The 17,450-nt window shown below is 41.0% G+C and overlaps 1 protein-coding gene across 3 annotated transcripts in view; it reads right to left on the reverse strand.

Moving 5' to 3' along the window:
* Nucleotides 1–17,450, reverse strand: part of SLC35F3 (solute carrier family 35 member F3) — a 543,205-nt gene that overhangs the window by 160,181 nt on the left and 365,574 nt on the right. Inside the window, exon 1 of one of the 3 annotated variants that reach the window (XM_036758011.1) lies at nucleotides 5,541–5,616. The exons of 1 other annotated variant lie outside the window; for it this stretch is intronic. In XM_036758011.1, the coding sequence (XP_036613906.1) occupies nucleotides 5,541–5,616 (76 nt within the window). Of the gene's footprint in view, nucleotides 1–1,008; nucleotides 1,091–5,540; nucleotides 5,617–17,450 lie in introns of those variants that run through there. One more of the 3 variants, XM_036758010.1, reaches the window with a different exon arrangement.

Consider the following 17,450-nt stretch of genomic DNA (forward strand, 5'->3'; position numbering starts at 1 on the left):
TTGAAAGGGAGAGATGACTTCTACTTTTGCTTTCTTCTTCCCACCTTCTGAATGTGTGACTTGGAATTCCCTCTAGAGCTTCCTGTCCTCAAGGAAAAGGTGCTTCTCCTGAACCCTCAGTAGCAATGGCAACTGTTTACATTTGGCGTTGAACATATGTGCACACTAGGTAAGCATAAGGCTGGATATCAAGGCTCTGGATGTCTCTTCTGCCTTGTGTTTCCTTTCTTCATTATAGGTAAGAGGATGGGTTCAAGTCATGTAATGGTTTGTACAAAGACCTGAGCCATAAGGGAGTTTTTTCAAAAATGCAGGGTTGAGGGGAAGGTGAAGTGGCTATTCAGCTGTGCACATTTCTGTTTTAAGTGTTGACTTCCCAGAAGAGTATAATAGGAGTTATGGGTTGCTGTTCATGTTTTAAGTGTCAATACATGTTTTTGAATCATTTGGGTTTTAAAAATTTTTGTTGTTGTGGAGGAAATAAATAGTAGTCCCATACCAAACCTTCTTTGAATAATGAGTACTTTTCTAATCCCTTTTGGAGAGACCATAGACATAAGCCAAACCTAAGCCTTGTTTAAGTGATTGTCTCCATAGTTCTGTTCTGGGGTTGGGGAATGATGAGCCAGAAACAATAAGAAAGATGATGAGATTAGCTTCTCCTAAGACTGAACCTAGTCTGCATGTGAGCTCACACACAGGGCACTTTGGTGGGAGAGGGTCCCCAGTTCGATCGGCCATCAGCAGGTCTGTTATATAAACATTTGAATTCATTAACACTTGAAGGACCAGGCATATCAATTGATACATGAATTTCATTATAAGTTTTCTTTGAAAATAATCATTTTCAATGTATCTTTTTTCTTTGCTCTATGGATTAAAAAATGCACTGTGTCAATTGACACACCTTGATTCTTCAAGGTATTCTTAAATTCTAGTTCTTCTATTAAGAAAGAGCTTTAGGGTATTCCCCAATGGGAGCAACTCCACTGTTGGTACCTCACTCACCGCTCAAGGGCTTGTGGGATAGCACATCTACGGCCACACTGCTCAGTTCAGGCCTGTTTAACAACTCCACGCCCAGCCTCATTCTCAGCTTGTCTCAGGATTTGAAGCACCTCTTCACAAAGTGGGTGAGAGGAGGCCACGTTTCATAACCTCAGGCCTTATATGGAACTAAGCGTTAGAGCAGGTGAATAACCTCAATAGTTGACATTTATGGAATATTCTAAAATCTGGATAGTATACATTATCTCATTTGAACATCACAATAACCTTGTGATGTAAAACCTCCAGGTATTATTAGCCCCATTTTACAAATTAGGAAACTGGGGATCTGAAAGGTTAAGTCAATTACCAATAGTCATACAGCTAAGTGTCAGAAGTGAGATTCAAGTTCAGGTCTTTCTGATTCCAAGGCCAGCACTCCACCTGCTAGGCTAGACATTCTTAACTTCATTTAGGTCATGGACTCCTTTGATGGCAGTCTGGTGAAGTCTATGAACCCCTTCTCTGATTCATTCTTTTAAATACAAAAATAAAATATATAGGATTATAAAGCAAACCAATTCTATTGAAATAGTTATATATACATATATGTATATATAAAATGGTTATATTTACAGATATACATATGTACATATACATATGTACATACTCCATTTCAACATAATTTCTTCATATGTACTCTACTGTATATATTTTATATTTTTATATATATAATATACACACATGTACATATATATGATATAAGTTCATAGATTTCAGTTTATGGACCACTTCATTAAGCCATATCTCCTTATCAAGCTGCAATTAAAAGACCAATATGGCTAGTCTCACATATGGGGCAAAGTAGAAGGTTCCCTACTGGGTATAATTTCAGGAGTTTGGGAAGCCCCTCCCCCCACTACCTTCTTTATTTATTCATTGACACTTTAAATTACTTTAACTAAGTGATCTGTGAGAGGAAACAAACTAATTTACACTCAGGTCTAAGTGACTGACAACAGATTCTTTCTGAGGACAGATTTCGTAGGGGTAGATGGTGGTAGATGAGAATGATGGAGGTGGGGTGGTGAGTAGGAAAAGGGTCATAAAAGTCAAGCTTCACTTACTTCATAGCTTTACCTAGTGTTGGCCTTGCAGAGCAGACACGATACATATTCTTTACATGGGGTGAGGAGTAGTCCTAAGCTCTTCCACTTAGGCCAGGGTCACTGCCACACAGAATTTTAATTCAGTTCAATTCAACAAACATTTATCAAGCACTACCGTGGGCAGAGCAACTTGTGTCTTAGACATCTTCTCATGTGTCCTTTCACCACCTACATACCTTCTGCTTTTTCACCTTTTGCTCTGGGAATCATCAAACTGATGTTACCATGTTTCTGGAACGGGCATGATAAGTAACTGAGCTATGGCACCGCTCACCAACTCTACTCCCCAGGCCCAAAGTCCATTCTCTAGCTATCGTCTCCATTTATTTTTAGCCTCCCACCATTACAAGAATATAAGATCCTTGAGGGCATGGACTATATTTTGCATGTGTATCTTAAGTACTCAGCATAGTGTTTTGACACATAGTAGTACTTAATAAAGGCTCGTTCATTAGTGGAGTCTCTGCCATCATGAAGCTGGCAGCCTAGTAGGGTGGACTCAGATCAAAATGAGTTGTTCCCCACAAGTCACAATAACAGTTAACCCTTCATAGATAAGATCTAAATTGCACGGGCAGATGGACCTTTGTTTCAGACACAGCAGTTCACTCCTTTCTTTATTCACGTGTGTCTAGAGGTCAGTCATTTGCTCTTTATTCAGGATCAATTTCTCAAGGACAGAAAATTACCAAGAATAGGAAGGTGGCTTCCATTGCACATGAGCAATACTCTGGGTGCTTGGTGCCACAGGAGAGCTAAGGGAGAGCACTTATTTTCCACTGGGTTTGGGAGATGGTTAGGTGACTGAGTTGTCTGTAAAAACTCAAGTCATTATAAATTCAGTGAAGACATATTAAACAATCTCAGAAGTTCTTGGGAGTTCTTGGCAGTCCTATGACTGGTTTGGAAAGCCAGGTGGATAAGCTAGGCAGAGAGGAGAGAGACTGCTGAAGCATATGGTAATGGGGATCAGGAGCATGTAGGCGCCCTTCTTGGCTGACTGATTAGAGAGTGGTGTATCCATATTGTGGGTTATGTAACTTCATTGCCCAACATCCCCCAGAGAGGGAACTCCCTACTTTCGTGCCATAAAACAGACATACTTTGGAAATAAAATTGTTTGTCCTCATCAGTGGCAGTGATCCATAGAGAGAGGAAGGAGGGAGTGGGGCAGACTGAGAGTTGGGTTAATTAGAATTTGTGGTCATCCTACACAATCTTAATGAATTATTTTGGATCTTGGGTGGCAACAGAATAAAGAAGGGCACTGATGAGCTGGAACTTATTCAGAAGAAGGCCACCAGGATAGTGAGGAGACTATAGACCATGTAACATTCAACTCAATTCAACAAACTTGTATTGATATGAGGATCATTTGGAGGAACTAGAGAAGCTTAGACCAAGGACAAGAAGAATCAAAAGGGTTCTTCTGGTAGCTTTTTTGAAAAAAAAAATTGAAAAGTATTCTAAATGCCATCATGTGGAGGAGGAGTCAAGTTGTTTCTCCTTGGCCCCAGAAGGCAGAATTAACAGTAAATGATTAGAAACTGCAGAGAAGCAGACTTAGGCTTACTGTAAGGAAAAACTTCCTAACAATTAGAGTGCCAAAAAGTAGATTAGAATGCCTTGGAAAATACTAGATTCCCCTTCACTGGAATTATTTAAGCATATAATGGATGATGACGTGTCAGGCATATTGTAGAGCAGAATTTCTGTCCAGGTACACAATGAACTAGATTGCCTCTAATGTCCCTTTTGTCTCCAAGACTGTGATTCTTTCTGAATGGTGTCCCAGGTTTTTGGGGGACACCTATAGTGACTTTCTCTACCTCTGTTAAACCTAAACCTGACTCAGGAAGCATTTTTCCTGATTTGTTTTCAAGGCTTCTTGGGGGAAAGTGGGGTTTGGGGAAGAATTTACTAGCTTCTTGGCTAGTGGTTTGCAGACATGAGTACCAAAGTTTCTAAATGGAGATATCCTTTCTAGGCCTGCCTACATGATGCAAGCCTGCCTGGAGTAGACAGCAAAGAGAGCAAACTCTCTGTGTAAATGATGCTTGTGACTGGCGTCTATTTGTATGGAGATAAAAATTGAATTTTTGCTTATGGGATAGAGAAGGGAGAGGATACCTGCCAACCTTCCCATGTGAATGAGTTCTGATCCATGACGAGCTAATTATAGTTGTGTCTTGTAGGAGACAGCCCATTTCCTTGTAAGACCATAGAGTGGAAGGAGTTAAAGAAACCAAACTGTTATTGGACCACAGTTAGTCTTGCCCTTCTCCTCCACATAAAGGCAATTTCTCCCTTCACTTTAGCAAGATTAGAGAGGAATTTGAATGAGGCATAACTCTTCAGGGATTCAGGGGATGCTTTCTTTGCTCTTCCTCCTCTCCTCCTTCCTGTACACATGCCCGTGCTGAGAGTAACTGCTGCATTCCACACATGAAGGCCAACACTGCTGACAGTGTCATGTAACAAAGGGTCTCCCATCAGCCCGATGCACAGAGAGGATGCTGAGGAGGTCTGGGGGGTTCAGAAGGAGAGCTCATCCCTGTGGCTTCAGAGAAAGGGGCCACAGCAACAGAACAGCCACAGAGATGCCAAATAAAATCCAACTTGGAGAGAAGCCAATTACACTCATTGCCTTGCCCATTCCTGCAGAGTTTAGCATCTGTTGGGAATGACACCAGTGTAGACAAAAATTCCCAACCATCTGATTGCACTGCAGTATCTCTGTCACCCCAACCCCCAATACCTTCCTGCTCTGCCACAGTGTGGATGTTACAAACTTAATGGCAACTTAAGGGGGAAAGTTCTCTCCAGGATTACCTGTTATCTGGCAGGCAGGTGGCCTGAGGCAGGTGGGGGCAGGTTAGCCTACAAGAAGGGTGCAAGAACACTGGCAATGAGTTGGGGCCAGATGGGCTAGGTCTGAACCAAAGGTTCCCTTCCCTAATCCCAATAGAAAGTCAAGTAACTGCAGCTTAGCCTGAACCCCAGAGGCCAATACTCCTCCAAAATCACTGCAGCAAATTCAGCTGCTCCTGAAGTCTGAGCGTGGGGGAACCTTGGGGCGGCAGCAGCAACAGCAGCAGCTGCTGCCAACTGATCCACCCCACACAGTCCCACGCAGTGCACTGCAGACTTGGGTCTCCGTCAATGGAGCAGCTCTTACATTTCCAGCCCTAGCCACCCACCTGCTCCCAGCGGACCCAAGGAAGGCATGGCTCGGGCCACAGTGGGCCAGGTCTGGCTGAATGAGATACAGCATCTCCTCATTGGAGACTCCCCTAAATGTCTGCGGACGGCTTGAGGATTTCCGTCTCCCTGAAATCTCCCCTCTGCCCCTCCCCCCACAGGGCAGTGGGATACATGCATTACCTTCCACTTTGGTTAGAGTAAGGACCGGACTGTTGCAAGCGCTGAGTGGGGCTACCCTGGCTGAGTGTTTCTTCATGATGAGCCCGTCTGCCTGCAGGAGCTCTTCAGCTGATTGCCTACATCCTGGAGCCGGCTGCAGCAGGAGTCCCTCTCCTTTCCCTATTTTCAACACAACCACTCCTTCTTATAGAAGTGTGAGTGTGGGGGCTTCTTGCGTGTTTTGTGTTTCTATCTCCTCTTTCCCTTTCTCTCCTCTTCTCTCTCTCCTCTCTCTCTCTCTCTCTTTCTCTCTTTTCTCTCTCTTCTCTTTTCTCTCTCCTCTCTCTCTCCTCTCTCTTTTTTTCTCTCTCTCTTCTCTCTCTCTCTCCCTCTCTCTCTCTCTCTCTCTCTTCTCTCCTCTCTTTTTTTCTCTCTCCTCTTTCTTTTCCTCTCTCTCTCTCTCTCTCTCTCTCTCTCTCTCTCTCTCTCTCTCTACCTCTCCTCTTTCTCTCTCCCTCTCCCTCTTCTTCCTCCTCCTCCTCCTCCTCCCACTCCTCCTCCTCCTCCTGCTTGTTCTCCTCCTCTCTTCTCTCTCCTCTCTCTTCTCTCTCGTCCCTCTGCTGCCTGTTTTGGACACCCTGACTGTTTTCGCTGCAGCAACAGCACAGCAGCTCCTCCTTGGGCTCTCACACACGTACACACACTCTCTCTCACACACACACACTCACACAATCTCCTACTTTAAGGTTGCTATAAATCACCACGTCACAAATTCACTCTTCACTCCAACCCCACAGCCTCACCTGCTCCACCCCAGGCATTTAGGAGCAAAGATACACCCAGCCCAGTGACCCTGAGGCTCTGGGTTCTGTAGATGGAGGAGGAAGCAACCTTACAGGGGCGGGAGCATTCCCTACCCCACCCCTGCCTCTATCTCTGTACAACAGAGTGGCAGCTTCTCAAGAGCTCCCAGAACAAATTTTCAAAGGGTATCAGTCCACCAATAGGGTGGTGGTGGACACCCACTATGTAAAATATTTAAGCCAGCTGACTTTGCCCTTACTGCTAGATAGATAGACATAGATAGATAGATAGATAGATAGATTAGATAGATTGGAAGATAGATTGATGATAGAATATAGGTAGATAGGTAGATAGATAGATAGATAGATAAACAGAGTTTCAACTTGGGATTGGAAGAGTGAGCAATACTTCGAGCAAATTCCTGAAATCACATCTCACAGGGGAATACAAAGGAAAAGAAACTGTAGGCTCATGGGACCTTCTGTAGTACCAAGGATGGTACATTATCATTTCTTATTCTGTATAAAGTTCTTTTCCAGAAGGGCAAGGGCAATAAGAAATACAAGCAGCTGGGAGGGCAGAGAAGTAGAGAGGGTCTGAGCTGAAACCCATCTCTGCTCCCTAAGTTCTTCCCAAGGAGTCACACTCTTCTTGTGAAGCCTAGTCAGGTATGAGTTTCCTGTTACAATTGCTTGCCAAGGGGCTTGTGGGTAAGAGAGATTTGGGGCTTTTGTGGTGCAGACACTGTGACCAACGACATCCATTCAGAGGTCTTCAAGCAGCAAGCCGATGAAGATTTATAGGCTGCTAGGTGCTGTAGTGGACAGAGCACAGGACTTGGAGTCAAGAAGTCTTGCCTCAGACAATTACTGGCTGTGTGACCCCTGGCAAATCAGTTAACCTCACTGTGTCTCAGTTTTCTCATCTATAAAATGGGGATAATAAGAACTGATCTCACAGACTCATCATGAGGATCAAACAAGTTAACCTACGTAAGACCTATAAAATGCTAGTTATTATTAGATGGCAGTGATTTTATTATTATATCAGCAACTGTAGATAAGTATTGAGTGCCCAGATTTATACCTGTATTCAGGAAGTCCCAAAAGTTTCAGTACAATTGAAAGCTCTTAAAGCTTAAAATTAAAACATTCAACTATTCTCATCACCTTGCCTCACTGTTAAAGCTTAAAATGACATCAAGACTGCTGGGACACCCAGGGTAGCGATTACAAAGTGCCTTGCTATTATCCCTGCGTGTTAAGAGAGGAACAAGAGATGCTTGTGCTGTCCAGGGTGCCCAAGGGTTGTTTCATTCATTCTTATGTCCAGGGAGGTGGAAGGCTTGGGCATTTGGGAACCTATTGTGGAGATGTGAACATAGAGCTTTTGATTGGCTGTGAGTCTGGCCAAGGTCAGGCAGGGAGACCCGTGGCAGTGGGAGGAAAAGGGATGATGGCTCCACATCAAGTTCCCAGAAGCTTTGCTGTTTCTCTGGGCCTTTTATATCAGGACCTAAAGGAAGGAATCATTTACCAACAGAGAATGCTTTTCAGGCCCTCCTTCACCCAGAGCCCCCCGAACTATTTGCAGCATAGACATTACCCATAATTCACCTGAGGTTTTGTTTTGCCTCATAATTTCCATAGCTATACTACTTAGCATGTGCCAACATTTCCATTAAAATCATCCAGGATTTTTAACTTAGTTGTCACCCTGAAGTGCATTTCAACTCAATTCTAACCCAAGCCACTTTTTTTTCAAGTTCTAAGAATATAAAAACAGCTTTTCATTTTCATTTAATATGGTTGTCAAGCTATTTTCTTCTTTTTAAAAAATTTAATTCAAAACAAAATAAAAAAATGAATTCATACCAAACATATTGAAACTGTTCACTGCCCCTCCCCCATGGGAACAATTGATTTCCAATAATCTTTAATAAACTATTTTTTAAATATATTTTTATTGCTATCTTCTTTTGTTTTACTGACTATATTTCTCCTTACATCCCTCCTTCCCCACTTCTCTTTGGAGCATGACATTTCTAATTTTATCCTTACCAGCAAATAGTTATCATGCATGTATGGTGTGCAAGATGCTACATTAAATTATAGGTAAGCAGGTTGCCAATCTACATTTCTACTTTGATGGATACCAGTTCTCATCAGTATTGATACTCCTGCTGAGCAGGTAGCAACTCCTCTATGCCTTTACATTGCATGGGATTCTCATCCACGTCTTTCTATAAATTCTCTAGAGTATCTACCAGATGCATTGATCTTTTTCATTTAGGGTGGTTACCATCACAGCACTCAGGCTGTCCATCTCTTAGTCCCCATTTCTGTTACATAATCAGTTTACCTTTTCTGTTCATATATCTCTTTGACTATATGTGATTACTTACGATAAACATAATAACATTTTATGTATCTCCATGCTATGAGGTTTATGTGCCCTTCCTTTGCTTCTGGTGCTGTGAAAAGAGAGATAATTGGATTTGGAATCCAAAAACTTGGGTTAAATCCTGGCTTTGCTATCTCTGGGATTTTATGGAGGTCACTTGACCTCCATATGACCTTGACTCTATGAGGCTTGGCTTTCTCATGTGTGAGATGAGGATTGGATGAGATGGTCTCTTATACCTTTAAATGAGGCAGCTACATGGTACAGTGGATAGAGCAGTGGACCTGGGGTGAGGAAATGAAGTCCAGAGTTCAATGTCAGCCTTGGAAATTAACTAGCTGTGTGACTGTGGATAAGTCACTTCACCTGCAAAATGGGGATAATCATAGCATCCACCTCCCAGGGTTGTTGAGAGGATCAAATGAGATAATATTTGTAAAGCACTGAGCACAATGGCAGGAACATAGTAGGTGCTTAATAGACGATTGTTTCTTTCCTTAAATCTTATGATCCATTATATTGACAGAGAAACTACTGATCTATTGCTGTCTCCAAAATCTGAGTATTTTCACTATTGTATATATTGATTATATCAATATTTTCACACCCTCACATCTGGATCCTGCTGTAACTGGCTCAATAAGCATCAATATTTACTAGATAAAGGGTGAAATCAGAGGCCATGAAACATTTTTTTTTCTGGAGGACATTAACTTACCCTTTTAGGGTTTAAACTCATAATCTTGACTATAGTAGAAGAGCTCACCAACCAAGTGAGTCAATCAACTGTGAAATCCTGGAAATCTGCCAGGCTAGCAGCACAGTGCTCCTCCAGGAACACTGTTGGACTGAATATGAATAGAGAAATGAAGACAGCAGGATACCCAAAGAGATGGTAAGCTGAAACATAGCAGCCACAGGGAAGGTGGACTGAAGGAATGCTGTCAAGCACCCTGTGCCACGGTTTCAACTACTGCCACCCCAGGGTTGACAGAAGGGAAACTGCCAGGCAGAGAAACCAGGCTTGTTTGCAGTACTGCCAGGTAGGCTAGATCTTTTCAAGCCAGTCTCTCAAGGACTCGACACAACACAATACCTAACAATTCTGCCTGCTCAGTACAGTTTCTTAAATATCATGAACAGTGTCACGCTTTGCAAATAGTCAACACAAACGGGCAACAAAAGGCAGTTTCATAGAGTCACAACATCAAGCAAGATTGATGATCACCCCATTCAACTATAATTACACACTCAGATGGTAACCATTGGGTTTAATTTAATGCTTAAAAGCCAACAACAATCTACTGTCTACATAGAGTAACTAAGAGAAAGCATTCCTGAGAATCTTTTGGTTTTACAGATAATAACAATATAATTATTATAGCAAATTTCCTCCAAACAACAGGTTAAACACATGAACCAACTAAGAACAACAGCGTACTGTGTAATGAGTTAAAGAGATCATACCTCATCCCACTTGGAGTGAAATAATTGTGACAATACGTAATTTTATCACTTTTAGAGGAAGGAAAAAAAGGAGGACATCACCACTGTTTTGTTGATAATGATTCAGAAGCTGAGACACAGGAAGTTAAGTTATAAGTTAAGGAATAACAGTGATGGAATAAGAAAAAAGATGCATATTTCCAGTTCTCCATTCCTTTCCAACTGTTGGGTCACATGTCTTATAAACTTCTCTTCCTCAGTTTGCCATTAAATTGCCCTAAAACACCGATCCACTAACTTGGCAATGCTGTCCTGGTTTCCTTATGTACACAAAGAAGGGATGAGATCTTCGTCTCAGCCAGTTTGTTTTACGGAATTCTGCAAGCTAAAAACAATGCCATATTTCACTGCATAATTGTTGCAGGTTTTATGCCAAATTTTTTTGCAAAAAAAAGTGGGGTGTGACCATCATATGAAGCTTTTAAAAATTGTGCCAGTATTGCTTAAACATAATTTATTACAAAACTGTATCGCTGGCAGATGAACTGTACAGTTTAGCTAGTGTGGGAACAAGTCTTACCATGTCACATGACTTACTCAGGGCAGCTTTGCCTGTCCACTTGCTCCCCTTGTGCCGATGGTTCTTTTTTGGTTTGAGTGACAATACTGTTAGTACTGCAGCGCTCTAAACAAACCACAAAGTTAACTTTTGGAAATATACAGACACTGTGTGTGTGCTGAGAATTCTAGGCTTGCAGACTCTCAATGCACAAGAGATAAATGCCTATCCACATGTCACTGGTGAATACATTGCTGCTCTGTTTACCTTTTAAGTGGTGTGCTGAACAGAATTATACCATGTGATCATCACACGATGAAAGGTTATATACCAATTTTTGGACTGAAAAAAAACCCCAAAACCAGAGCACGATGACTAAGCAGTGAAATATGGTAAGAAATGCAACTGGGCTGCAGTAGAAAGACCTCAGTACTGTGAGTGAAAAAGTCCAGGTTCTAATCTTGGCTTTCCTACTCATTGGCAAGGTGACCTTGGAGATATCACTCAGACTTTCTGGTATTGTTTTATCATTTGAATAAATTTAAAAAACATTTATTAAGTACTTGCAATGTGTCAAGCACTGTGATAAGTCCTTGAATAGTTGATCTATAAAATGAGGGGATTGGATGAGAAGATTTCTAAGTTCTCCTTCAGTTCTGAAATTCAGTGGTTTTGTGAATCTGACTGTATAAATGGCAAAGTTCAATGATCATAAAGAAAACCTGGTCACACCTAATTCTTGTATGCTCTTTCCTCTCTTGGCTATCTCCTGGTTCTCTTATTACACATCGGACTGTTCCTTCTCAACCTTTGCTAGATCATCATCCCTTAATTATGGGTGCTTCTTAAGGCCCTGTCCTGGGTCTTCTTCACTCCTTTGTCTTTAGACCCTTCTCTCTCATTAAACTTCAATGATTTAATTATCTCCTCTATACAGATAACTCCTAAATCTATATATTCAGCTTTAATATCTCTCCTGAGTAGATATTTCCAACTCTATTTCCCACAGGCATCTTGAACACAACATTTGCAAAAATTTGTCAAAACTCATTGCTTTCCCTTAGTTCTCTCTCTCTCTCTCTCTCTCTCTCTCTCTCTCTCTCTCTCTCTCGCCCCGCCTCATCACTGATATCCAATCAGCCTTATTATATATTACATCTCTTCATGCACTCTATGGACCAGCTAAACTAGCCTTCTTGCTCTTTGCCATGCATAATTAGGTCTTCTCTGAATTCAGAATTCAATCTTTTGCTTTTGCACAGATTATACCACATGGAGACCAACCTGTATAGGACTGTTCTTGAAATGCCAAACCATTTAAGTAAGTTTCACAGAACATCAGATAAGTTCAAATATAAGTACAAAAACACACTATAGGATCATGGAATTAGAGATGGAAGCTGAACAAATTCTAGAGCTGCAGAACCCATAAAATAGCATAGGGAAACAGGTATCCAGCCCAGGAGGGTCTGGATGGTTGCCAGGAAGGGTCTATCGCACAGTGCTGGGAGCAGAGCACAGCCCAGCATGGACCACACTGGGACAGACCAGACCCAGAATCAACCAGCTGGAACAGGCCTTGGGGCCATGAAACAGTGATCTGCGGCAGTTACCAGACTTCTCAACCCACAAATGCCAAAAAGCAGGTTAGGGGGAAACTGTGGGATCAAGTTCAGAGTGGTCCGGCTGCCAGCTCTGGGGGTGGAAGAGGTGGTGCAGCTCCTGAGGCTGCTTCCAGAACTCCAGCATCAGTGGCTCCCTGAGTCCCTAGTTCACACAGTGGGAGGAATCTAGCAGTGGATCAGAGCAGGAGTACAAGGAGCGCTTTGTGGGCACAAAGTCAGATCCTCTTGCTGTGCCCTGCTTGGATCTGTACTGTGGTCCCAGTTGGTGGTTCTTGAGGGGAGGAGGAGTGCTGCTGGGACAGAACCTCAGGTGATGGTGGAGTAGAAGTAGCTCTGAAAAAGCGTGGGACAAAGTACTCTCTACTCTACAAGCAGTCATTTACTGACAAAAAACTCAAGGGTCAAGTAGTTGGCTGGGAACATGGACACACAGCAAAAACAAACTCAGACTCAAACTCTAGATTCCTTTTTTGGTGACAAAGAAGATCAAAACATACAGCCAGAAGAAGTCAATAAAGTCAAAGAACCTACATCATAAGCCTCCAAGAAAAACATGAACTGGTCTCAGGCCATGGAAGAGCTCAAAAAGGAGTTGGAAAAGCAAGTTAGAGAAGTAGAGGAAAAATTGGGAAGAGAAATGAGAGTGATGCAAGAAAACCATGAAAAAAGTCAACTTGCTAAAGGAGACCCCCAAAAAATACTGAAGGAAATAACACCTTAAAGAATAGACTAACCCAAATGGCAAAAGAGCTCCAAAAAGCAAATGAGGAGAAGAATGCCTTGAAAGGCAGAATTAGCCAAATGGAAAAGGAGGTCCAAAAGCCCACTGAAGAAAATACCACCTTAAAAATTAGATTGGAGTAAGTGGAAGCTAGTGACTTTATGAGAAACCAAGATATTATAAAACAGAACCAAAAGAATGAAAAATGGAAGATAAAGTGAAATATCCCATTGGAAAAACCACTGGCCTGGAGAATAGATGCAGGAGAGATAATTTAAAAATTATTGGACTACCTGAAAGCCATGATCAAAAAAAAGAGCCTAGACATTATCTTTCAATAATTTATCAAGGAGAACTGGCCTAATCTTCTAGAACCAGAGGGTAAAATAGAAATAGAAAGAATCCATTGATCGCCTCTTAAAAAAGATCCCAAAAAGAAAACTAGGAATATTGTCTCCAAATTCCAGAGCTCCCAGGTCAAGAAGAAAATACTGCAAGCAGCCAGAAAGAAACAATTTGAATATTGTGGAAACACAATCAGGATAACAAGATCTAGCAGCTTCTAATTAAGGGATCGAAGGGCTTGGAATATGATATTCCAGAGGTCAAAGGAGCTAGCATTAAAACCAAGAATCACCTACCCAGCAAAACTGAGTATAATGCTCCAAGGCAAAATATGAATTTTCAATAAAATAGAGGACTTTCAAGCTTTCTCAATGAAAAGACCAGAGCTGAATAGAAAACTTGACTTCCAAGTAGAAGAATCAAGAGAAGCATGAAAAGGTAAACAAGAAAGTGAATTCACAAGGAACTTACTAAAGTTCAACTGTTATGTTTACATTCCTACATGGAAAGATGATGTGTGTAATTTGTGAGACCTTTCTCAGTATTAGGGGAGCTGAAGGGAATATAGACAGAGGGCACAGGATGAGTTGAATATGAAGGGATGAGATCTAAAAAAATGAAATAAATTTAAGGGATGAGAGAGTAACATATTGAGAGAGGGAGAGATAGAATGGAGTAAATTATCTCACATAAAAGTGGTAAGAAAAAGCAGTTCTGTTAGAAGGGAAGAGGGCGCAGGTGAGGAGGAATGAGTGAATCATACTCTCATCAGATCCAACTTGAGGAGGGAATAACACACACACTCAATAGCGTATCTTACTCCACAGGAAAGTAAGGGGAAGAGGATAAAAAAGGGGGGATGATAGAAGGGAGGGCAGATAGGGGAGGAGGTAATCAAAAGCAAAGACCTTTGAAAAGGGACAGGGTCAAGGGAGAAAACTGAATAAAGGGGGACAGGATAGGATGGAAGGAAATATAGTTAGCCTTTCACAACATGAGCATTGTGGAAGTGTTTTAAATAATGATACATGTGTGATCTATGTTGAATCGCTTGCCTTCCTAGGGAGGTTGGGTGGGAAGGGAAGAGGGGAGAGAATTTGGAACTCAAAGTTTTAAAAGCAGATGCTTAAAAAAATAAAAAAGTTGTTTTTTTTTCATGCAGCTGGGAAACAAGATATATAGGGAATGGGGCATAGAAATTTATCCTGCCCTGCAAGAAAGTAAGGGGAAAGGTGATGGGCAGGGGAGTGGGGTGAAAGAGGGGAGGGCTGACTGGGGAATGAGGCAATCAGAATATATGCCATTTTGGAATGGGGGGAGGGTAGAAATGGGGAGAAAATTTATAACTCAAAATCTTGTGGAAGTCAATGTTGAAAATTAAAATATTAAATAAAAAACAAAAAAAGAATTCTGCCTCACTCCCATATTCAATCAGTCACTACATATTGTTAAGTCTTCCTTTACAAAATTGTTTATATTCATCTTTTCTTTTTGGTTACCACAGTGAAGAGGATCTTACTGTATAATGTTTAGGACCAGGGGTGGAGAACATATGACCTCAAGGCCTACATGTGGTCCTCGAGGTCCTCAAGTACAGCCCTTTGAATCCAAACTTCACAGAACAAATCCCCTTAATCAAAAGATTTGTTGTGTAAAACTTGGACTTGGTCAAAAGGCCGTACCCAAGGACCTAGAAGGCCGCATGCGGCCTCGAGGCCACAGGTTCCCCATCCCTTCAATAACTGATCTCTGTACTTCTGTGCTTTTCTCATTACAATTCATCCTTCACATTTTTTGCCAGCTAAACCTACCCAAAACACTGTTCCAGTTGCCATTGCTTTGTCAAAAACCTTTAACTGCTCCTCACTGTTTACAAAATCAAATCCAAACCCAAGCCCCCCACGATCTGTCCCCAGACCTATTTCCCACTAATAATTAGCTTACATTTGTATTGGGGAACCTACTATGTACCAGGCAGACATTACACTAGGCACTTTACAAGTATAATCACATTTGATTCTCACCATAACCCTGGGGTGTATGTATTATAATTATCCCATTTTACAGCTCAGGAAAACTGAGACAGGCAGAAGTTGCATGACTTGCTCAGTCACAGAGCTACTAAATCAGGCCACATTTGAGCTCAGGTCTTCCTGACTTGAGGTCTAGCACTTTATCACCTGAACTATCTAGATGCCACTACTTTAATACTTTAAGATGTGTAAAGCACTTTCTTTACAAAGATTTGGTTTCTCTAGGACATAGTATAACCAAGGAAACTAAAGGTTATTAAATAGATTAAGTGACTTGCCTCAGGTATTACATACCAAGTAAATATCACAGTCAGAATTTGGGCCCAGGTTTCTGGACTCTAAGTATAATGCTTTTTTTTAAATGTTCTTTTTTCTTTTTAAACTGCATTACACTGTCTCCATTTTATTTCTCCTTAGGCCAAGATTCTAAAATAGCCAAACTGGCCTAATCACTTTCCTTTGAATGTGTCTTTTTGCCTTCCTAAATCTGAGCAGGAAATAGATGTTTGTTGATTTAATTTTTAATTTCAATCCCTCATTTCTACTTATTAATAATAGCATGCACATGATGGACCAAAATTGAAGTAGATCAGAACTTATGTCACTAAACATTGCTATTATCAAACAAAGCTTAACTAAATTTTTGACTCACCTATGAGGCTCCCCAGGAATCAGCCTTAGTTAATAGCTGATTATCATTCCCCCAAGTTTCTTCCTGACTATTTTAAAAATGAAAGTGATAGCTGCCACCTCAATATTCTTTTCTAATCTTAGGGAAGTCTCCTAACTCTGGAGATAAAAAAGAGTTTGCTTTGAATTTCTCCCAACAAAGGCCTACTAGTTACAGCTCTCACCTTTCTCACCCTCCAGCTAACTTCTTTACGGCTCATTCAAAAGACACCTCGAATGGAAATTAAAATCATCTTTGCGATTGGGAGTTTTACCTCTATTCTATGACCTAGCTTCTGGCTCTACTTGCATTGCTTCTTTCCACTAAATTTCTTGAAGGTGGTTGCCTCTCAGAAAAATCTAAATAGACACAACAATGAGAAAGGTTTTTGTTGTTGTTCAGTTGTTTTCTGTTGTGTCTGACTCTTAGTGACCCTATTTAGGATTTTCTTGGCAAAGGTACTGGAATGGTTTGCCATTTCCTTCTCCAGCTCATTTTATAGATGAGGAAACTGAGGCAAACAGGGTTAAATGACTTCCCTAGGGTTACAGAGCTAGTCAATGTCTGAGGGTGGATTTGAACTCGTGAACATGAGTCTTCCTCATTCCAAGTGCAGTACTCTATCAAATGGGTCACTTTTAAAATTTACCATGGCATATTGGATATTTTGGGATGTCAAAATACAATCTTACTATAATGAACTAACCTAGCAGCATTTAGAAATCTAAGGGAAGACTTTACCTGAAAGTGTTAATGTTAATACTTTCCTGTCAAAAGGATGGGTCACTGTGATATATTTTTATTTAATGTTCCTCTCCATAGGGGAATAGGTTAAGGATCATTTGGTGCCATCTCATATATAGCCATTAGTCTCATAGCCTTCGAAGAAACTATTAAAATAATTCATGTCAAAAGAGGATTGAGGTGACTAAGTTCATAGTCACCAAATCAATTTTTCATGTTTTCTATAAATTATCTTGCAACTTTTATAAGGTGACCTAAAGCCAAAAAGCTTAGAAATTTTATATTGGCATCAATTCTAATAATACTTTATTCCTTATTACTAATCCCTCTTAATTTCTGCCTTTGTGGATTAATTGAGGTTGGGGAATGGACAGGGATGTTTAATTACCACTCCTTGTAATGTAAAATTATATTATGATGAATGGGTGGGTTTCTCACTGTTAGCATCATATTCTGCAACAACAAAATGGGACTAAGTGAATAAAATAAATAGCAGAAAGCACACAATGCATTTTGTGCATAGATAACAGTTAAATGAAGAAGACCTGGGGGTCTTAAAGGATTGCAAGCTCAATATAAGT

This window comes from Trichosurus vulpecula, chromosome 4 (genome assembly GCF_011100635.1).
Source record: "Trichosurus vulpecula isolate mTriVul1 chromosome 4, mTriVul1.pri, whole genome shotgun sequence".
NCBI classification, from domain to species: domain Eukaryota; kingdom Metazoa; phylum Chordata; class Mammalia; order Diprotodontia; family Phalangeridae; genus Trichosurus; species Trichosurus vulpecula.